Raw genomic sequence first — 23796 nt, forward strand, 5'->3', positions numbered from 1 at the left:
ATGCCAAGTTCATGGTGGAGGCTCACAGTCTCAGCGGGAAGTCAAATTTGATGTGAGCTTAGCAATGATTACTCATGTCAGATTTTGTTAGTGTGCATTTTGTGTCAAGTGCGTAGTCGTAATAAGGAATAGTGGTGTTTTTTAGTTGTTATGCCACACCTCTAGTTACAAGGGTTGTGGTTTCCTCAAGTGAACTATGCAATTGTTTCATCTATCGTGGCACTTCTCCAAGCTTGTGTTATATTAGTTTTCCTCCAATAAAATATGGAGTTCTTTTTTTTCTTTGGGCCGATTCTTTGTTACAGGCTAGTCATAGTGTTCTCTCCGTTTCAAATTATATAACATTTTGGCTTTTTCTAGATACACTTATCTAAATGAAAATGTCTTATAATTTAAAAAAAATAGAGTTTGTTTCAAATCTAAAAGACATATATAGTGGTCTATCTTTATCTGTGCCTCCCTCTCACTCTCCCATGTCGCTGCCCTAGCTGCCTCTTCCTCCTCCCCTACACCTACACCACATTCTCAACCCCGACCAAAGTCTATCACATCAATGTATCTAGAAAAGCTAGAACTAACTCTTTTAAGTGTCACCTTCTTTATTTCAAATTATAAGATGTTTTGGCTTTTCAAGATGTATTACTTTTGCTATATACTTTCTTTGTGCGAAAAAGAATGTAATTAGGGAGGTTAGGGAGACATGCTAATCAAACTGACTCGGGGTTAATCAAATTTATAATAAATAGTATTAGCATTTATATTTCCAAATAAATTTACTATAAGAATATATTCTCTAATTAAGTTGAAGATACTTATTTTTTATAATAAATGGTAGTATTTTTTTAATATAATTTTGGTCAAAGTTTAAATTTTTTTTTTGAAAAGCAAGAATTATATTTTCTTGGGACGGATGAAATATGTATATCTAAATTACTATAACTTACCTAGAAAAATCAAAATATTTATAATTTAGAATAGATGAAGTATTAATACCATGTCCAGCTACCAAAAAGACGAGTAGTAGCTTCGTGTTACATATCTTATAAATATTATATAAGCCAATATTATGGGGAGACTTTTTCACAAATTATCATATGGCTAGTCAACTCCATGTCGATGTGATGAACGGAAATCTGACGAACCCATGATCCACGTGAGAAATGCTCTGCATCTGAGTCAATAACCAAGAAACTTAACGTGACGAAACTCGCTTAAATCCGGCTTTTTGATGTGGTCCAAGAAATTAAACCCACTTTAAAAGGGTACAGATGGATGAGACTGACTTTTGTGGTAGGAATACTGCTACTCCTGCTCCGTAGTCTCTGCTTTTACTCCTCCACAAACGTGTCATGCCACTGTGAACGTTAGTTTCTAAAAGGTTTTGCAAAAATATTTAGATTTTCTATTATATCAAATCTTACAGTACATATAGAGAGCATTAAATATAGATAAAATAATAACTAATGACATAGTTTATCTGTAATTTGTGAGACTAATTTTTTAAACTTAGTTAGTTTACGATTGGACAATATTTAATAAATACAAATAAAAATAATACATTATCTATTTTAAAAAAAAATTGAAACTAAACAAGGCCGTAGGCAGCTGTAGTAGACCAGCAGGATTGCAGTACGGCACCGTACGGACCTAGGAGTTCCGTGCAGTGGTTCGCTTTGTCTTCTCCAGCCGAAGCAACAATTGACGACGAACCTGCCGTGCCCGCCTAGTAACGCAACACCATAGGCTTTGTTTTACGTATCTGGATCGGAAGGTTAAGGCCCTTGTTTAGTTTCCAAAAAATTTTGCAAACTTTTTCAGATTCTCCGTCACATCGAATCTTTAGACACATGCATGAAGTATTAAATATAGACGAAAATAAAAACTAATTGTACAGTTTGGTCGAAATTGACGAGATAAATCTTTTGACCCTAGTTAGTCCATGATTGGATAATATTTGTCAAATATAAACGAAAGTGTCACTATTCATATTTTGCAAAAGATTTTGGAAGTAAACAAGGCCTAAGTAGTACGAACCGTACGGCACTCTCAGCGTGGTGAAGCCGCCGCTAATATCCAGCTGGCCGGCCAGTAGACTAGTCGGGCGGCGTCGAAATCATGCATGATTGACAAGAATCGCAACGAACTACATGCACACCCATGGTTCCTGGTTCGTTCCAACAGCAGAATGAAGTTGTGCACACGCACCCTGCAGCACTACCGATCAATCACTACGTTATATGCTGCTGCTGCTTCCCTAACCGTTAGTTGGTAGTAGAGCGGTATGCAAGCATCTCGATCTGTCACGTGCGGGAAGCTCTCCTCTGCCTGATCGATGGATCAAAAGGTCAGCTCTCTCCTTCCAGCCGAAACTCTAAACAACTCGATGTTGCTGGGATATGATACGGTTCCTGAGTGACATGGAGGGGAGATATATGTGTAGCTTCTACCTTGAGCAGCGTCAGACAAAAGGGCAGTTCGCCACTGACCTCACAGCTGCCAAGTCGCCAACCACCTCAGAAGGGCAGAAGCAATAGAAAACCTCCCTGTTGATCCTGTGACATCCTACGCAGCTCGCAGCAGCATGCACTGGGCATCTGATCTGAATCCGAGTTCAATTCCCAGACGACCCAGATCGAGCCCTGGCGCGCGCAGGACGAGAAGTGGTCCTGGCCGGTCCCCGGATGGTGAGGTCTGAATCTGATCGAGGTGGAGGTGGGTGGCGGCGACGCAATGGTGGCGCGACAACGCCGAGCTCTCAAGATAGTTTAGAGCCGCCGTACCATGACCGTACTTACCGTGAAAGCGCAAAAAGGATGCGGATGATGCAGTCGCTGGTAGATAAGCCTGGACGACACGGACGGCCGCTTACTTTGGCATATATAGATAAAGTGGCGGAGAAACTGCAAAACAAAACGCCCACTTGTGTTGTGATTAAACAAGGATAACAAGGGAGAAGACAACCGGCAAATGGCTCGCGTCACGGCTAGTAAGACTAGAAAGCTAAGCTAAGCTTTATGTATCAGTTTGTTGATCGATTAATTACTCTACTAGCTTATCCTAGTCATTGGTTGGAGCTGACGAGGATTACGAGCAACGGATTGATCAATCAGGCTGACGGGCCCACGCAATTAGTCTCTTTTTGGAAGTTACTAATACACATTCAGTTTCTTTTCGAGTTCATAAACTCATGAAGGAGGGGGCCCATATATGCATACAGCAAGTTGATGAGTGAAATTGACAGACCCCCCTGGGCCCCTGCCGTTGGCGATGATGATCATGCGTGCACTCCATTGTCCACTTTGGTTTGGATCCATGCTGGACTGACGACGTTGATCGGATTCTCTTGTTGAAGGTTGATGAAACAACTTGCACTGTCTTGGCCCTAAGTACCTCCAAAGGACCTCGAGAGTACGATCAACTGTACGAGTGAGTACCTGATCAGAAACCTTTTCTAGTCTTAAATAATGACGAATTGAAGCTCCATCTCGTAGGTGCTATCTGCTGGAGAAATTTTGGGCCTTGGAACAGCCCCTCAACTTGGACTCTAGGAGAAGACGTGCATGTTCGCAATATATAAAGTCAGAGCAGTTACATACATAGCTGCAGCCTCCCCTGAGCAAAACCGGCAGGGACGTCTAGAAATTGAGAACGGAGGGAGAGCTGGTCAGCTTCTCTTTCTCTGATTTCTTCATGGATCGCGTATCATCTTTCCTGGGCGGCTGGGTGGGTACTGAATTTTCTGAATAGTAGCCAAGCTGACGAGCGACCGCCTCCCAAAATAAGCGTACTTTCTACCGGGAGACCTGGACAGATGACAAGTACAGTACTTCCGTATTTCGTTGCTGAACGCATCTAACATTTACTACTATACTATAATTGACTATTGCAAAGTCTGCAGTCTGTACAGTGCTCTTACTATTCCAAGACAAAGTAAAAATAATAGATAAAAATATGGTTGTATTGTATATATGCTACAAAGATCCACAATACATATGTTATTTTTGTTCAGAAACAATACGCAACGTACGTAGGTCTTAAACCAAGCATAATCGTCCATCGGTTATGGGAGATATATATATTACTGGGATGCACTGACAGGTTACTGACTATTGGTATTTGGTTACAACTAACGTTCAGTTCAGTGATCAGTGAGTAAGACCTCTTTTTTTTCCTTTTAAAAAAAGGTATTTCTGAACTTAAGTACGTAGCTAGTTGTACTCTACTGATATCGAGCAGAACTGAATGGAGGGAAAAAAAAGTCTGAGCCGGATCAACGAAGATCCATGCATATTCGGTCGTCGCAGTCACCGAATGATTCGGAGCCAGAACGATGCTCCAGCTGCACCGCAGAGATCTGCTCTGATAACACACATGATTCCAACTCACCTGTTCCCAACAGTGACCTGTTGTTTAGCGGGGACATTCAAAATCTCCCCTAGTGATCTGCTTCTAAACACTATCATATTCTTTGTTCAGTCTTTCTATGCCGACTAATGGGCTGTTGCAATCAGAGTAGCCAAGCATCCGTAATCCCCCTCCCTGACTCTATGGAGTTTGGAAGGTCAGTTGATCTGCTCTCTGTTTCAAGCGGTGAATTTGGGTTTATATTGGCCTTTGGCTGCAATTTGGGAAACTGGCCATGCTAGATTGCTGGTTGATGAGGACGCACATAAAAGCTAGCACGATCATGTACCTCTACAAGTTAGTGAAGAATTACGTCATGTCCATGCTAAAATATTCTTCAGTTGAGGTGATCTTGTACCTCCACAATATCATTCCGCACTTCAGCTACTGATCTTGTTTACTGTAGATAAGCTGTTCGACGAGCTAACAGTGCTTGGGAGAAGAAATAGGCAGTGCTGGGATTGTAGTTGTGCCTTCACATTGAACATTGAAGCTTCCTCATGTTCTACAGTCACCATTATGCGGTAGTAGTAGTTAACAATATCTGAATCCTGTTTCGTCTGAACTCCTGATACCGTTCCTACTATATTGTTCCCTTTCAATCAATTGCATAGACCTCAATTATAGAGCTAGCTACTTGAATTAGTTTGTCTTTCAGTTAACATAATGAAACATTGACCCTTTGGAAATTTGCTGGTGACAAGTTCGTTGCTGCACGAAAAATCGCAGCTTTCCTTGGACCAAGTGACCACGGGAGACGGCGACCTCGTGTTTTCTGCTTGCGATGGCACGCCGCGTTAGCTCCCTTCTTCTCTAATCGCTGGTCGCCGTCGCACTCGACGTATGCGTCGCGGGACAGTTATTTCGAAGGAGACCACCAAGCCAATGTCTGTTCATGCCGTGTTTCGTCCCATTACTTAATTGTCTGTCTGTGTAATCTGTTGTTAGTGATTTATAATCTAGTGCTATCACTGAGATTTTTATGTAGTCGCCATTTCTCTGTAGGTTTCTGTTTGTGCTTTAGAAAGATTTTATGGCAGTGCACATAAATGCTGTTATGACGAAAGCAACACTGGGCTGTAGGTTTCAATTGCATTCGCGCCCTAAATGTTATTATATAGAGAGAAATCTAGTACTTTCGACAGATCAACACTAGGCTTTTGTGCAACGTAACGGGCTAGTATTTCGACTGTTATTATAGAGGACTGTTATTGTAGAGAGATAAATTGGCCTAGACCAAACAAAGTGGGATTTCGGATATTGTAGGCCCACAAAGATGAATTGTGGTCTCTCTTTCTCATTTGCTGGCTACGGACATTGCTGAGGACTGACATATGCATTTGAAACAAAACTGATTCCAGGCTCTGAAGAAATAATAGAGTCCAGCACGAAGATTCTGGACCTACTATGAATGAAGAAACAAAAGAGTCGAGAAACAGCGCACTGGCACCTACATAACAAGATGCAGAAATGATGCAACAAGCCGGCCATATGGTGAAAGTGAGAGTTCAGGTCCAGGTAGTGCCTTCCTCCAGCGCTCATTGTCACCAATGAGGCGTCGACAGTAGTTAACGTTTCCCTTGGTCAAATTCGGGTAACTGGTTCAGGCTTAGGTGCTTAGCAAGTGAATTTACTGACCAAAGCGCACAGAGACAACCTATAGTAGTAGGTCAACTACTAGTGCGCAGTCACCCCAAAAAAATTGTTGGGAAAAATAGGTAGCATCTACAAATCAGGCCATTTATATCATGGAACAATGTCATGAATATAAGTTATATAACAGAATAAATAAGACCAGCATATAATAATATGTAATCAGGAATGAGATTGCACAAGATAATTGGTTTTACATAACAAAAACCGACCAAGGAACCACGGTGCTACTAGCTTATATCTTAATACCGACTCGCATCACATGAACAAAAATACAAAGCAAACCAGATGCCATGTGAAAATCTGCGTCGATATAAGCAGGGACTGTTCTCTAATCCTCCTGAACTAACATTTATATTGGAAGTATATATTGTGACATTAACCAAAGACACCTTTCAAATCCAGTAATCAACACATCAGGGCCCGTGAAGAAAAAAAAAAAAAGTTTACCATGTGGGAAGAGCACGTGCAATAACTCACAAGGAGTGGACACGTGTAGAATAGATCCTCTGAAAAGTGATGTGTTCATCAATGAAACAAGAGGTTTATCTAACAATGAACGGTCAGAACATCTTCTTTACTGGCGACGCAAAAGGCTACATCCTCTTTAACTTAAGGATGGTCAATCATCCTGCTCAACCTTCACACTCTGCAGCTTCGAGTCCAGCTCGTCCTCATTGTCCACAGCATCCTCGTCCCCTTCCTAATCATCAGGCTCCCCGTCACGTTCATTCTCATCTAGTGAGCCCAGAACATCCAAGGAACTCTTACCAGCCTTCAGAATTTTCCTCACCTCATCAATCCCTTCATCGGAGATGAAATTTCCATTGATGTTCAGTTGCACAAAAGCTGGTTTATTTGCGACTGCTCGCGCAAAGCACCGAGCTCCAACCCTCTGCAGCATGTTTGTGCTCACATCAAGTTCCTTGAGATCTGTGTGGCCATCTTCCAATGATTTTGCAATAATCACAGCACCGTCATCCTTCAGTTCATTTTCAGCCAATGTCAGCTTCTTGAGTGACTGCATTACTGCTAGGCATTCTGCCAAATTTGGGGCTGCTTTGGCATTTATTTCATTTCCAGCCATTTCAAGGACCTCCAACTGTGGTGCTGACTATTTGAGGGCACTGGCAATTGCTTTTGTACTCAAGATTGAGATCACTGAGATACAGCTCAACTAGATCAGGAAGCTTTGGAAGGGTTTTGCTGAGAGCTAACCCTGCATCAACACCAAATAAGTTGTCCCTGAGATCAAGTTTCTTCAAACAAGTGCATGTCCCTAATGCCTCAGACAATGCAACTCCACCATCAGATCCTATCCTTGTTGCTGAGCACCTGAAACTCTCTAGATTTGGAGAACGCTTAACCATCTCAGCAATATACATAGCACCTTCATCTCCAGTCATATTGTTGTGGAAGTGAAGAACCTTAAGCTTCTCAGTTGCAGGAATAAGCTCAGATAGAGCTTTTGCAGCTTCCTCTGATATGCCATCATTCATCACATAGAGTTACTAGAGATTCCTGTGATTTCAAGAGCTCACTGAATGCCCTCACACCCTTCTCACCCAAAGCATCGTCAGAGATATTCAGATATCTCAGGACAGAACCCTCTAATGCTTTGGAGAATATGCAAATCACATCGAGGGCTTCATCCTCAGGCCTTCGTTGCCCGATCGGGCTCACTAGTCAGCCATAGAAGGCTTAAAACACATAGTTCTTGCATTCTTTTGTGGATGGAGCATGTAAAACATAGCTCAACCAGGATAGCCAAGAGACAATGTATTGGACAGCGGATGCTGCAATCTACTGGGGAAAAAAGAACTGTACAGTCTAATCAACTTTTTGTGTCATAATCTCATCTAAAGAAGTGTAAATGTGTCAAAAACAAAAACTAAAAACCCGATAGATATATGTCACCGCTTCTTTTCCCTTCCCCCCACTTAAACCCAATAGATGTAGTACAGGGAAAATAAAGAACATCATATCATTGTCGTCGTCATCCCTCCTCTATCTAATGTGATATCCTGTGCTCCCATATTTGTTGCAAAACTAAAATAACATAGAATGCCATAGCATCAGCTAACATTCATTTGAAAATGACATTGTATATATTGGCAGCATGCATGGCGATGTATATGTCAACTAACATTCATATAACGGCAATGTATATGTCAGCATGCATGGAAATTGTCCAAGGAAAAACAAATACAGAAGAGTTCAGACTGTCTATGAGGAATTGAGGACTCCTAATACTTGGTGCCCTGAACTGAGAAGGTCCCCGAGAAACGAACTTGGTAGCCTTTGTCAAATTACTGCAGAGTCCCAAAAATGGTGGGATAAATCCTATCCCAGGGCTATCACGATCTACAAAATAATAAAGGGAGAATTGGCTGTGGGACATGCAGAACGATGGCCATTTGTCAGCGGACACTAGAAAAAATTAGATTGCTCAAAGACACTCTGTTTCTTGTCAAATTTGCTAGCAGACACTACGTCTAATCAAACATTATTATAAAATAGATATAAAATCGTATATGTGCTAGAAAATTATACTATAAATTTTTTTACACTCTACATGATGAGAACTATAGTTTAAAAATATTGTTTAGTATTTTTAGTATCTTACTAATATATTAACTAATTAACCATGGTTATCTTTGTCTATTTATGAAGAGGGGCAAAATGGTCATTTCAGTGCAAAACAATATTTTTACACTATAGTTCTCATCGTGTAGAGTGTAAAAAAAATTATAGTATAATTTTCTAGCACTTATATGATTTTATATCTATTTTGTAATAATGTTTGATTAGATGTAGTGTCCGCCAGCAAATTTGATAAGAAACGAAGTATCTTTGAACAATCTAATTTTTCCTAGTGTCCACTTGTGGGGGTATAAACCCCTATACCCTCATGGGCCTATATGGGCCGCACCGTCAGAGGTGGCTCGGCCCACAGGATGAAGACCTGCGGCGCACGACTGGTCGGCGTGCACCACAAGGCCACAAGATATTGTACCAAATAGGATACTTTGCTTGTAACTCTGTCCCTTCAGGATATATAAGGAGGGGCAGGGGTCCCCTAGAGGACAGATCATACACATTATTCGCTCAACACAAATCAATACAATCAGACGCAGGACGTAGGTATTACGCCAACTCGGCGGCCAAACCTGGATAAAAAGCTTGCCTGTGTCTTGCGTCACCATCGAGTTAGTAGTTTGCGCACCGTCTACCGATAAACTACTACCGCGGGTATACCCCAAGGTAGACTGCCGACCAGCTTTCGTCGACACCACTGGCAAATGGCCACTATTCTACATGTTCCACAGCCAATTCTTCCAATAATAAATAAATCAAAGTACATTAGTACCGATTCCATTTTGTATGGAAGGGAATAGAAATACATTAACATGCTTAACTAAAGCATCAATGCAAAATCAGCTTGCTGGAGCAAAATAGATGCATTGAAGCCAATCGGTGAAAATGTAGGAATTTTTGCAAACAGAATCTACTAGAAGCAAAAGAAATCTGAAAAAAAGACACATGATGTTAACTCTATAGATCGAGGAAGAAGCTGGAGGAGAAAGAACCCCGTTCTTGACGGCTGCTGGATCCAAAAAACGGTTGTTCCTAAGAAGGAACGCCCAAATCTCCCAAAGTAGTGGATCCACACTAGAATCGCAAACAACTCAAGAACCCTAGAACGCTGAGAGGCGGCAGAACTAGGGAGGATGGAAGAGGATTACTAGTGAGGCGGCGGCCGTTGGAGGAGATAGAAGTCGGAGAGGAGAGTACCGCGTCCTTAGTGCCCTCGCCCTCACCGCCGCCACTGCGTCGCGTGCGGTCACTCTCTTGCCTCTTTGTGTGCGCTCGCCCGTGTGGTCGTGTGGCTGTGGGCGCCGCCGCTGTGAGAAGCGAATGCGATCCCAAGATTCGAACCCAAGAAAGAAGAAGACAAAAGCAACAATAGGCTTTTGTGCAACTTAATGGGCTAGTATTTCGCCTTTGGAATACATAGAGATAAATGGGCCTAGACCAAACAAAGTGGGCTTTAGGGTATTCTAGACTCATGAATGCGAATTGTTGGCTCTCTTTCTCATTTGCTACTGTACTTGGTATAATGGTATCAGAGAAGAGTAACGTGTAAAGTGTAATATAGCCTGTCTAGAACAGTTTCTTGTGAGGGCTTCTTCTGCGCCAACAATTGTAGTAGCCCTATTTATATATTATAACTTATCAACTAAAGTTAATTTCATCATTATAACTGATGATACTATAAATCGGTGTACAAGGTTGTTGGTATAAAAGCGGTTCCTGTTGTTTCTAATTATCAACAAGCTTGCAGATTTCACCGGTTGCTTCTAATGATTTTGACAGCGATACCTCATTATGGCTTCTTCTTTTTTAATCCTCGACCTTCAGTAGCTAATCGACAGCTATGGCTCTTGCAATAATGAAAATATCAACATTTTACACTCCAGGATCACCTTTACAGTGAAGACGACAAGACCTCTCCATCCGTATATTAGCATTTAGCAGTAGTGTACACATCCTTGCTAGTAGTAGCTCCATGTCAGTCAGTCAGTATCCCCAGCGGCAAACATCAATCACCTGCTGGAGTTGAGAACCAAACCAACTCTCATGCTCTTCTAGATACTTAGGCATAATGCATATACTTCCTCTGTCTAAAAAAAGATACAGTATAATTCTAATATAATATTGAATCAAACCATCTTAAACTTTACTAAATTTATATAAGTTAAAAATATCAATAGTTAATACACATCACTCGCTGTTATGTTGCATTGCATCTCTCATTAGTCATTACTCATTAGTTTGGTCTCTGCCTGACGCCGCCCTATTATTCGACCATATCATGTCAATATCAAACCAAAACCATATCATTGTACTGCTATGAGCCTATGACGCACCCAAATGGAGAAGGTTCGTACGCTGCGCAAGACCACCAAAAGGCCGAACGGATTAGCTAAAATACAAACCTGAATTCCGATAGAGGAAGACACAAGTATACTGATCAGACAAGCCTTGTATGCTAATACATATACACAGCCTAGCTACATGAGTAGACACTCCACAGACAAATCGTACCAAACGTCCTAGCTACCTTTTCGTTTGCCTTTTGCAAGCTCGCTGCTCTTCCAAGTGACCAATGGCAGCCACACAGAAACACTTGCAGCAGCAGCAGCAGCAGCTGGTAGCATCCTAGCCAGCAGGTAGTAAAAGAAAATACCTAGCTGGCTCGATCTACTACTACGTACTCCAGATGTATAGGCCCACCAGTTGCAATTGCAAAATCTGCGCAAGCTGTGTACAAATACACTCGCAACCGCAAGAAAAGCTGGAGAAATATACATGATAGATTGCAGAGACGTACACCAGAATTCAGAACCCACGCATAGCATAGCACACACTGCATGCATGCTGCCTCTCTGCCTGCAGGCCTGCATCTGCATACTCCCGTCCCCTGAGCTCTGTTGTGGCCTCTCCCTATGACATGTGGGACCCTCATACCACTGCGTGGTGGGACCGCAAATAGATCTGTAAATACATATCTGCGGGCACGCGGTTACGCAGCCTTTCGCGCGCGCTTTTGACTTTTCCTCGCGCATTTTCTCACCGCACCAGGTTACATGCATGTGCGTACACGTACAGACGTAGGAGTACTACTGTATGCGGTATGGTGGCGTAGAGCCAGCCAGCCGTAGTGCCATGATGGTGTACACTGAGCAGGTGGGTGCGTGCAGCTGCAGCTGCAGGTTCTGGTGGGGCCCGAGGAGGATTGGCCAGCCCGCAACGTCCCCTTCCCATTGGCCGCCCGGGACCCTGCGCGACCAACCGACGAGCGCCACGTCGGCCCTCCCCGCCATCGCCAAGATCGGCTCATGAGTTGTGTGTGGCGGCTGGCCACGGCCACGGCCACAGGTGATTTGATTTGCGGATTTGCCCCGGGTAATTAGTAATTACCCAGCAGCTTGCTTTGGGGTTACCATGATGCCTAGCATCATTAGGCGTAACCACCGCCTCCACATCCACACTGAAATAATTCGAGGAGGAGATCGATCGCCTCTCTTTTTTCACTGCGATGCAGACACCGTGCAAAAGTGTAAGATCTTTCTACCATCAGCAGGTCAAATTAAAACGGATTGAAGCTGAAGTTTTAACAGAAAAGGTTTGCGGCAACTAGCTCCTTGTTTAACCACCACGCACTCCGACCCGATCCTGCTACACACGATCGAGTGGCGGTTTGTTGCATCGTCTATCAGCCATCGATCAGGTGCTGGCTGCCTGTCCTTGCGCCTGGCGGTGCACGCTTTGTCAGTGCCACCGCCTGTGAATTGTGATCTCTTTTCTTTACCTGACGACGAAAGTTACAGCCAGGGTGGCACTCGATGGGGTAGAAGAACAGAAAGGGAGCAAAAGTTACAGCTCGCTCTCCATATATAAGGGCAGGGCCGGCCTTTCTATATTTCTGCATGCAAGTGGATATTGTTGTGTGTCTGCTGCTGAGCCCCACGTTTCCAAGACGGCAGACGTTCAATCGATGGATCGGATAGATAATGCAGTCTATCATGTCAATGCATCAAGGCATCAAGCAATGTACGTAACGTGCGCAAGATCAGTAGATCGGCATGTGAAATCACCAGTAGAGAAGCTGGCTTTAGTCCCCGGACTGTACAACCGGGACTAAAGGTCTTGATTTTTGAGTTAAAAAAAGCTGTAGTAGTTGTGGAAATTTAAACGCAAGACCTCTTACTTCAAACCTTGCGCGTGTTGCCATTCTTAAATCCCACCACACATCTGACATATGACTTAGATAAGATATATTTTTCTTTTAAATTCATTCTGGATGCACCTTTACTCTGGGTTCGAGACACAAATCGGGACTAAAAGTCATACTTTTAATCTGGGTTCGTGTCTCAAATCGGGGCTAAAGCTTGTCACTGACATGTCTTGATAACTGTTTCAAATAAGGACTAAAGGGTGGAATTAGTCCAAGCTTACATATGCCTCTTTTAGTCTCGGTTTGTAATTTCAAACAGGGATGTACTAAATGTTTTTTTGGCCATTGACGAAAAGTCGTTTCTCTACTTGTGAAAGGCCCTCCACTCAAGTCATGAAATTAAATGCCATCACTAGCTAAATTGAAGGAGCAGCGGTCAATTCTCTAAGAGACTCTCAATATTCTTCCTAAAATGCTAGGGATAGAGATTTTGATAAAAGACTATCTTTCAATAGCTTCTCTAAATGGTCATCTAAATATAGAAGAGTAGAATGACTCTCTAAAGTGCATATGAGATGTAGAAAAACTGTTGAAGAGTGAAAAGATATAGAAAACTATTTTTATACAAATGACTCTCCAAATAATAATTTAGAGAGTGAGATTTAGAAATACTCTTGGAGATGCTCTACCATCAAGCTAATTTGTATGCAGTTTATATAAAAAACCTGTTGTGCTCCTATTACAACAACATGGTAAAGGGACAAAAAACAAACCGATGGGAAAGGCCAACCAACAAAAGACAACACCCTGCTCACAACTATATTAACCGTGACAAACTAGTGAGCATGCAATTAAATAATGGTAGATGTCCATCAGCCATGCTTGCAAATCACAACTACATGGTGTTTCTTAGCACGGACACGCATGTAATTTTTTTGAGCAATATTTTTATTAAAAAAAGTCCATCTGAAGTGTCTTTTTATTTAAACCTATTTTAGTCAATATTTTAAAAATAACCTACCAACCAAACTCAGATATGAAATTAACTAATACTCCATCTAACTTTAAATTAAAAGTCGTTCTGGCTTTTCTAAATTTATAGCTTTCCTATGTATCTAAATATATATTATGTCTAGATATATTATAAAAGTCATGTATCTATTAAAGATAGAATGACTTACAAATTGCTGAAACTAGTACATGATTTAATTAGCTTGACAGCGTGATTATTTGCCACGCCGCTAGATCAGACTTGCACAACCAAATGGGTTAATCTAATCTTTTTTGGATATGTTTTAAAATTCTGGTTCAAAATAAATTAAAAATAAAACAAATGCTTCACAAGCTTCCTATACGGGCCTTGTTTAGTTCCCAAAAAATTTTGCAAAATTTTTCAGATTCCCCGTCACATCAAATCTTTAGACGCATACATGAAGTATTAAATATAGACGAAAATAAAAACTAATTGTACAGTTTGGTCAAAATTGACGAGACAAATCTTTTGAGCCTAGTTCATGATTGGACAATATTTGTCAAATACAAACGAAAGTGCTACTATTCCTATTTTGAAAAAAAATTGGAACTAAACAAGGCCCGTGTCTACGTGTACTACTCCTCCGTTCCAAAAAGAACACATTCTAGCGATGAATAATCTGGACACTATCTATGTCCAAATTCATCACTAAAATTGTATTTATTTATGGGACAGAGGGAGTAGCTAGTTTCTGCAAAAAAAAAAATGCAATTTGAAACGAAACCTGAACAATGCGTTGCACAAAAAAAAAAGACAGGGGTCACCCACCCTACCACTGGTAGCCACGATGCAGAAATTCTTGGGAGGCCGGCCGGCGCCGCCTCACGCTTGCGGCTGCACCTTTTGCACCTGCCGTTCGTTGCTAGAGCGGGCGCTTTCGGAGTCTGACAGCACACGGCTGTCACCGCATGTGGTCGGGGACGACACAGCCGCAAATATACATCGTACTCACATTTCGTGGAAGGCACGAAGTTACTAAACATAAACAATATCCAATAGCAGCAATATAATAAGCCCTGTTACGAAGGGTTTTTTTTTGAACGTAACGTACGGTTATTACAAAGTTCCGAGAACAAACTCAAATCACAAGTACATGCAAGACGATGGCCGCGCCGTGTATACACAGCACACAGCAGCATACAGGCGTGCGGCGCGGATATACGTGCGCAGGATGCAGACCGATAGATACGATTCAACCCTTTTGCTTCACTTCTCTCCAAGTGATCGACACTATATACAAGATGCGACCAAATAGCTGCTAGCGTCGTCGGCAAAAATATAATGCATCTATCCGAGAATTAATACAACTTGTATTGTAGATATATGTAGTGGTCTATATATATGCCGTTTTCGATCGGTCGATTGAATTAGTGCGTCATCATCATCAGAGTCCATCAGCTTCAAGGCTTTTATTTATTTATGTTTAGTATATCAATTGGGGATTGATGGATCGAACCCCATGTCCGTGAATCCAATAAAATTTCTCGTCACATCGAATCTTACGGTACATGTATGAAGTATTAAATATAGATAAAAAAAATAACTAATTGCACAGTTTACCTGTAAATCACGAGACGAATCTTTTAAGTCTAGTTATTTTATAATTATATAATATTTATTAAATAAAAATAAAAATACCACAGTATCAAAATCTAAAAACTTTTTACGTCTAAACAAGCCCTAAAAAAGCTGCTTAATCCGCGCGCGGCGGCGTGTGCTCCCGACATCGTCATCATGATGATTCATGTCGAGCCTCGAACGGTCGAGCGCGCCTGTATATCTGTGTACGTGTCGACCGGAACATGAGCTTATTAGTGGGACAGCTTTGTTTAGTTTTGTGATGATTTTAATCCGGCCCGCTCCGCTCTAGCTACCGTAAGCCAATTGAGTTTATCCTAAAATCTCCAATCTTGAATATTTCTTTTTTAAAAAATATACACCAGCATATCTATATAGCACCTAATTAGTTCGACAAAATATCCATGTAATATATCTTGATAGTGTAAAAAAACATGATCAAAATTAGAGAAGTTAGCCTTAGGAAAAAAAAAGTTGAAGTGGACATGCTATATTGACAATATCATTTTTAATATTTAGATTTTTTTATATATTTTAACTGAAACATTTTTATGGCATATCTACATTGATATTATCATTTTATATTTTTTTAGAAAAATACTATTATGCATATATTTTTTTGAGATGAAAAATTAGTATCTTGAGCAGTGGCGGAGGATATATATATCAGAGATGTATGATCTCGTTGGTCTTCGAAATTCCTTCGTAGTAATTAGTAACTATTAATTATGTGAAGCATAACCATATTCTTAAGGTTAGCATCCTCGGTCCCCTCATATAGTAACAAGAGTGCAACATGCGATCCAAAATCTTTACTTTTTAATAACATACATGGTTACAATTTTAAATAAATGGTATAATGAGTATAATAGTTGCAATTTAATTCATTTAGGATATAAAAATTTGTGTAAACAAATAATATAAAAATTGAAGGTCAAAATCTAAATTAACTATATCACAAGACATAGGCTACAACAAAAGGCGTCATATCTTAAGCTAAGATTAGCATTTCTCCAAGAGTCTTTCTAAAGCTCATTCTCTAAATTATTGTGTGCACTCTAGACAGACATTCTCGTTTTCTATTTTGGGCTAGCGAAAAATCTAAAACATAGAGAAGATGGTTATATTTCGAGAACCAAATAAATAAGTTGTTAGAGAGTTTTTTTTTCATCATAATCTTTATTTCTAATAGGAAGGATATGAAGAGTCGCTTAGAGTTGCCTGGCATCAACTAAAGGTCATATTTAGATTTGCCGATTTGCCAAAAATATATGCATATACATCCATTAGTCATCTTTTTTTGTGTGAGAGGACATTAAGTCTTACAACGAGCTTGCTGCATATCAAAGCATTGGATTGTGGCTTGAACTACAGACAAACAGTCGTGCACGTGAGGAGTACAAAGACATCACAAAGGCGCGCGTGTGATGTGAGTTGTTCCATCCATCCATCCATCTTTTGTTGAGAGATGAAACATGCATGTGCAACAAAAACCCATCTTTCCAGCAGCCATCTATAATCGTTCCTCTGTTTCAAATTTGCGTGCGAACAAAGCGCGTGCATGGCACATATTGAGGACCACACTATACACAATAGTACATAATGCATGGATCGGTCTACGCATGCCCACAAAGCTGGATTATTATATCTAGTATCAAGTGCTATATATTTATATCTAGCTAGCTAGGGTTCCCACATTGAACTGCGTCTATGTCTAGTCACGCCTACTAGGTAGTCCACTCTAGCTCTGATGATGTTAATTGTAGCTTCGCTGTGCTCTTCATTTCAGGACCATTCGTTCGCTCCCAACGACGATATTGTCACATGCATGCTGGCCTTTGCTAATCAAATCTGTAGATCCCCTCTCTCGTCACGACTAATTGGGCAAAACTTACCGATGACAACGATCGACGGGTTGTTATATAGTAGGGCCGGGATCTTCGAGAAAATCACTTTCCCATTCTGCGAAAGGGACAACCAGCAGCTAGCCTCGCGCGCTCGTGCGTGTGTGGAGCCCATATATATCGAGTTCATCACCACCACCATCAGCTGCTCTCAGCTCCAGTAGCTGTTGTAGGGAATAGTCGAATAGAAGAGGTCACTGATCACAGGAGTATTGAGGAAGAAGGTGAAGGAAGCTATCTACGGAAAGAGAGAAAAAAGCAAGGTTTGCTAATGATCAGGTCGAGCCCACGCCGGCCGGACCACCCGCCGCCACGGCTTCACGACTCTTCCTGCCACTGCCAGCCAGCCTCGGCGTGCGCCAGGATCGACGACGCAGCCTCCCTCTTCGATTCGATGGCCTCACAAATAGACATTGTTTATTTATCCTTTAGTAGCTAAAACATACTCGCTCTGTTCTAAAATAGTCATTCTCGCTTTCTGAAAAGTTAACTTTTAAAAACTTTGACCAATTATATATAAAAGAATAATAATATTTATAATATACAATTAGTACTATTATAGATAGATCGTTGAATATACTATCATAATAAATTTATTTAGAGATATAAATATTGCTCGTATAATCTAATTAAAGTTGAGAAAGTTTAACCAACATGTATCTGATAACCTAATCTATTCTGAGATTGAGAGTCGTCCATCAATAGAGACGACATGCTTCTTAGTCAGCTCTCTTCATCCTTCCTTTCTTTTTTTTCTTTTCTTTTGTTGTTTCGTCGACACATACTCATTCACACGTACCCTTGTTTTGTTACATAGTAGTCCTCGACTACTGCTGCCATATGGTAGGTGACTGCATGCATATGTTGATTTGTGCCTTTTGAGGTTATAGTTCCAATTCACCAAGTGGTTGGATTGCTATTATGCCAGTACTGTTTGCACACCGGCAGGACCAGCAGATTGCCAGAAACTATATATATAATAATTAAATTGCAGCACTGATTATATAGATTACTAGTATTCCAGTACTTGATTACCGGCCAGTTTACTAAATTAAGGCACAACATCGATCTGATAAGAGGTTATGGACTAGCAGGATAAGATGTTTGGCTTCCTTTAAACAGGATTTTCCATTAGGAGAAGGGTCGCCATCAAAATATACTAGTAGGTCGGTCGGCCGGCCTGGACGTGGATCGTGTCGTCCTGGCAGAGATCGGCTGAGTGACCGTGATCAAGTTGTGGGAAGTAGTATGTGGCAAGTCAATGAGCCCCAAGAGACATAAGTGTTGAAGGACAACGATGAAGCTGAAGAGGACAAGAAGGCTTGGAGGGAGCTGCTTTTGCTAAACTTCTGCTATTGTTCCGTCATTTGTTTCTCCCTTTTGTGACTGTCCCTTCGGGGTTTCTTCTTCAGTTTAGTGGTTAGTTAATGCAGCTGGTAGTACGCTCGCTAGAATTTCTGGATAGTCGTAAGTGGTAGATCTGGATGTCTGTTTCTGTCTAAAAACTTTATGTTTAAACTGTATTTCCGTTGGTTGCAATAGAAATGAGGGAAGATCCCTCATATCTAAAAAAAAAGTATGGAACCGATGTGAAAACTATGACATACACAAGCTTGGAGTCGATCGGGCAGGGTACGGTGTGCCCTACCCCTAGCTATACTAGCTAACGTGATGCTATGAACTATAACGGCGGGAGAACGAAACCGGCGCCGGCCGATCGATCGACCTCAGCGGCTCAGCCTATCTGCCTACACGATTAATTGGTGCCTTGGTGCATGTGGCATTTCGCAGAGCCAACCGAGCCGAGTCCTACTGCTGAGAAGAGGTACTAGCACTAGCAGTAGTGATGTTTCCGCCTCCAGGACTCCAGCTATGCGCTAGCTTCCAGTGGCACCACCGGCCCTCTCCGGCCACCGGCCGCCACCACGTACGGTATATAAGTGGGCGCAACTCCGCGTCCCCCGTTACATTTCACTCCACTCCAACTCCATCCCACACCGCGTTCCCGGAGGCCCGTCGGCGTCTCTCTGCCGCCTGTCCCTCTCCCTCTCTTTGCCAGCAGTGATGAGGGCCGGGACGCGGGGCGGCGCGGCTAGCTAGACAGAGACGTGTGCAGGCCGGCCGGGACACCGGCGCCTCACGCGCGCGATCGATCGAGGTGACGACGACGACGACGAGCGGAGGCGGAGGAGCTGCTGGCGGTCGCTGTTGGTGGCTGGTGGAGGTGGTGGCGGTTACAGTGGGGGAAAGGCAACGCGGGCGGGCGGGCGGAGCGGCCAATCGGGGAAAAGGCCCGGGCATCACAGGCAGCAGATCCAGGCATCCCAGGATTTCTGCGCCCAGACTTTGCCCGCAATCCATCCGCGCTTTCCGCGCACACCCTCCGCCCCACCGGTCCGCGTCAACCCGGCCGGCGGCCTCCGATCCATCCGCTCCCGTCTCCGTCTCCGTGCGTGTCGTCCCTCTCCCTCTCATTCCCCGGCCTGGGCGGTGAAAGCGATCGATCCAGCGTGCTGCCTTGCTAGCCTCCTGACCGGCCTGGACAGCTGCGCTTCTGCTGGTATATATAAAGCGGAGGCGACCTACAGATTGGTGGTGAGCCCCTAATAACCATACATGCATGCATGTTCTTCTCCCTCTCTCCTCTCATCTTCAGCTTTAGTACGTTTCGCTGTGTGTTCTAGCTAGCTAGCTCCATACGCGTGCATCCTAGCTGGTCGTGGGTTACTGACTGGGTGCAGCGTGCCTAGCTGATCGCCTGATCCATCTCGTCCGGGGCCCAACAAGCAAGGGTACATGCATCAAGAGGGGTTGTTGGCCAGGTGGTGAATGGCTGCTGTCCAGGTGCATGGTGAAGGACAATCAAAGGATCGAGCTGTGAGTTTGAGAGCGTGCTCTGATAAGTGTCATTGGCTCTCGATCGGTGGGCTCTGGGCGAGCTAGATTTGGTGCACAACAAGCTTGGTGAGGCCTCGATCACCTCTTCCTGTTCATACTAGTGCACTGCTTTTTTTTTTCTTTCATTTGCTTAGTTCTTGGATTGGGTCGATGCTAGCTGCTGTACGTGTAGTGTGACCCAGCAATACTAGCTAGCTAATAATAACTAGGCTAACTATTTGGGTACATTATGTTCTTAAATTTGAAGGTCTTTTTTTGGGGGGGGTACATTGGTATTTATGCTGTTGGCTACTCCAAAATCCAAATCCATGCACCCCAAATAATTAAGGCCTAGCTAGGTTGTTTAACCTCTGTTGTATAAAATTAATAACTAATAGGGTTATTGGACAACAGAGGTCCTTGTAGAATTAAGTTAATGCAGACACAAAAACTAGAACAATTTTAAGTTTGATACAAGAGGTTTAATTAGTCCCAACAATTCCTGTTTGAAATTTTTAACCATATTTATTATGAAATTTCTACAGTCTTCCAGTATTTTAAGGAGCCAGATTCTCTTGTCTTTCTTTTAAGTTTTTCTCATTACCTCCTTTTCTTTCATGGAGGTTGTTTCAGTTTAGGCTCACATATTAATAGGTTATTTTATGTCAGAACAGACCCTCTATCTTCTGTAAATGTGTGTGCCAGTGTAAGCGTGTGCTTTTTTTCTTCACAATTTGGAAGCTATATGTGGGTACTATACATTTCGATGTATTTTCCTTTGTCCAAATATATATTAACATGAACATTCCCAATTAATTGTTTAATCTTTTTAGAACTATTTAGCCATATAATCTATCATCATATATGGGGCACATAAATTTGTTTGCGCTTATGCATATTCATATGTTGTTTAGATCATGTATATTTCTTTCATCACAAAGGTCCGCATGTGCACTAAGTTAGCTTCCTTGGCACAAAAGGAACCAAGCGAACCAATGAATTAATCTGGTAATCGTATACATGATGAAAGTATCTACTTTTTATCTACTGCCATGATTACTCGCCTTTTTCCTGAAAATATCATCCCAGTGGAAATAAAGAAACTGATCCATTTGTTGGAAACTGAAACATGTACCTAAATATATCGTCAACCAATGCCAAATTAAAGTTGATATGTATGGAGTAGCAAATAAAATTTGGGGCAACAAAAAAATATTATTGGACTTCTATGTATGGGCAGAGTTGAAACGGTTAGATTTGTACATCATGATCATATATGTGCCAACTGTGCTTCAAACTTTGTGTCTGTATATATAGACATGCTAGTTGTGTACATCGTGATCATGGTCATATATGTGTGCCCACCCTAGATATAAGATGAATCGTAGCATGTACATATGTTATCCCTTGATTTGGGTGCTAGGTTAGTTACCATGTAGCATTGCTTCTTCTCTATCAGAATTATTAACTTAATACCTTGCACCACTTAGCAGGGCCGGGGTTTAAGGTTGTTAAAGTATTTACTTGTATCACTAAACTAACAATAGTCTTAACACCACTAGCACATGCCTTAGCATTGATGTGTCATGCATGCTAGCTAGTCTTGGCTAACATACCTTAGGCCATCCTCAATGGGAATTTCATGACACAGTTTCTAACACATCAATATTTTGAAAACAGTGCATAGGAGTTTCATGGGGATGAAACTCTCTCTACTCCCATGAAACTCTTATCATCTCTCTCTTCATTAATATAGCGCCACATCAGCATATTTAGTGTGCATGAAACTCTAATGAAACCTCCATTGAGACTGTCCTTATACCTATATTATGTTGGTGCTAATAACTCATTTTTCTCTCCTATGGCTTCTTATTAGCGTCAGCGTGGATGCACATAACTCTAGCTAGTAGGGCGTATGACAGGCAACCTTTTACATGGCTTTGAGCTAATTTTACTCCATTGGCACTGGCATGTTTAAATCGCTGATGAAACCTTTGTACCGCGTGCAGGGGATCCGCTGAAAGAATGGACACTTTTTCTCATGTACCCCCTGGATTCCGTTTCCACCCCACTGACGAGGAACTCGTCGATTACTACCTCAGGAAGAAGGTGGCGTCCAACAAGATCGACCTTGACGTCATAAAAGACGTCGATCTGTACAAAATTGAGCCCTGGGATCTCCAAGGTAAGAAATAAATACATTCTGAAACAAGTAGTTCATGCAACGGAGTTGCATTGGTAGTACATATAGACTTGCTTCTAGTATATATATAGATGCACACAATCTATTATTGGTGACATGACATTACACATGCATTTGGAATGGGCACAGAGAAGTGCAAGATTGGGATGGAGGAGCAGAACGAGTGGTACTTCTTCAGCCACAAGGACAAGAAGTACCCGACGGGGTCTCGCACCAACCGGGCGACCACCGCCGGCTTCTGGAAGGCGACGGGGCGCGACAAGCCCATCTACACCAAGAGCTGCCTCGTCGGGATGAGGAAGACGCTCGTCTTCTACAGGGGCCGTGCGCCCAACGGCCAGAAGTCCGACTGGATCATGCACGAGTACCGCCTCGAGACCACCGAGAACGGGACCGCCCCTGTACGTAAGCCTGCCTAGCTCAACAACAAAAAATCGCCGTTCGATGTGATCGAGCATGTCATTCAGCTCAGCTGAAAGCATCTTCTTCTGCTTGCCCCACGAAATGGTGGTTCAGGAGGAAGGATGGGTGGTCTGCAGGGTGTTCAAGAAGCGAGTGGCGACCGTGCGGAGAATGGCCGACGGCGCGCCGTGGTTCGACGACCACGTCGCCGGCGGCGGGTTCATGCCGGACCTCATTGGCTCGCCGAGGCAGCTGATGCACCACCACCACCACCCAAACGCGGTGTACAGCGGCGGTCAGCAGCAGCTCTACCACTGCAAGCCGGAGCTGGAGTACCATCACCTTCTGCCCAGCCAAGACGCCTTCTTGCAGCAGCTTCCTCAGTTGGTGGAGAGCCCCAAGCCTCCTCCCGCCTACATTGCCGCCGCCCAAGGCAGCTGCAGCCTCCAGCTCCAGTCCCCCGACGAGGCCACTGGGTACACCACCCAGCAACCGGCCCTGATGATGGAGGCCGCCGCTTACATGGACGACTCGGTCACCGATTGGAGAGTGCTCGACAAGTTCGTCGCGTCTCAGCTCTTCAGCCACGGCGACGGCACAGCGAAAGAGGCCGGCTACTCCAGTCCGGCGCAGGTGTTTCAGGCTGAGAACAAGCAACCAGAAGAAGCACTGGACTACGCCTCCACATCTGCCTCTGGTGGCGGCGAAGCGAACATGTGGAAATAGCTACTACAGAACGTACACGAATCCATTGGATGCCCTATACAATTCATCTATATAATATATGCCTCAGAAACCTGATTTAGTGTACAAATATATAGCTTGCAATCCGTGTGATGGCACATGAAAATATATACATATATGCATAATGAACATGTAACCGAAGTGGTTATATATATTATTTGACATCAGGTCCTGAGACCTCATGTTAATAAGGTAGCTAGCTGAAAGCTGAAGCTAAGGAGCTTCAGTAACTGACTTGACAATTTGTAAAAATAGT

The 23796-nt window shown here is 42.7% G+C and overlaps 1 protein-coding gene and 1 pseudogene across 3 annotated transcripts; one reads left to right on the forward strand and one right to left on the reverse strand.

The window, feature by feature from the left end:
- Positions 6680-11279, reverse strand: LOC8078885 (annotated as a pseudogene).
- Positions 19224-23692, forward strand: LOC8078886 (NAC domain-containing protein 7). 3 transcript variants are annotated; one of them, XM_021459128.1, is made up of 4 exons: positions 19224-19909; positions 22201-22376; positions 22524-22795; positions 22911-23692. In XM_021459128.1, exons 2-4 carry the CDS (start codon positions 22217-22219, stop codon positions 23520-23522), a joined length of 1044 nt encoding a protein of 347 aa, XP_021314803.1. In that variant the 5' UTR covers positions 19224-19909; positions 22201-22216; the 3' UTR covers positions 23523-23692. The 3 variants fall into 3 exon arrangements, with proteins under 3 accessions (XP_021314803.1, XP_021314802.1, XP_021314804.1); XM_021459127.1 differs by lacking the exon at positions 19224-19909 and adding an exon at positions 19922-20278; XM_021459129.1 differs by lacking the exon at positions 19224-19909 and adding an exon at positions 19922-20278 and having other exon boundaries at positions 22524-22799; positions 22911-23612.

The sequence above is a fragment of the Sorghum bicolor genome, chromosome 4 (genome assembly GCF_000003195.3).
Source record: "Sorghum bicolor cultivar BTx623 chromosome 4, Sorghum_bicolor_NCBIv3, whole genome shotgun sequence".
Classification (NCBI taxonomy): domain Eukaryota; kingdom Viridiplantae; phylum Streptophyta; class Magnoliopsida; order Poales; family Poaceae; genus Sorghum; species Sorghum bicolor.

What these genes read in the sequence shown, in the direction of transcription:
- LOC8078886 (XM_021459128.1), top strand. Translation starts at nt 22,217, where the DNA reads ATGGACACTTTTTCTCATGTACCCCCTGGATTCCGTTTCCACCCCACT. An exon ending in TGAGCCCTGGGATCTCCAAG is followed by an intron (nt 22,377 to 22,523) that starts GTAAGAAATAAA and finishes GAATGGGCACAG; the next exon opens with AGAAGTGCAAGATTGGGATG. An exon ending in CCGAGAACGGGACCGCCCCT is followed by an intron (nt 22,796 to 22,910) that starts GTACGTAAGCCT and finishes ATGGTGGTTCAG; the next exon opens with GAGGAAGGATGGGTGGTCTG.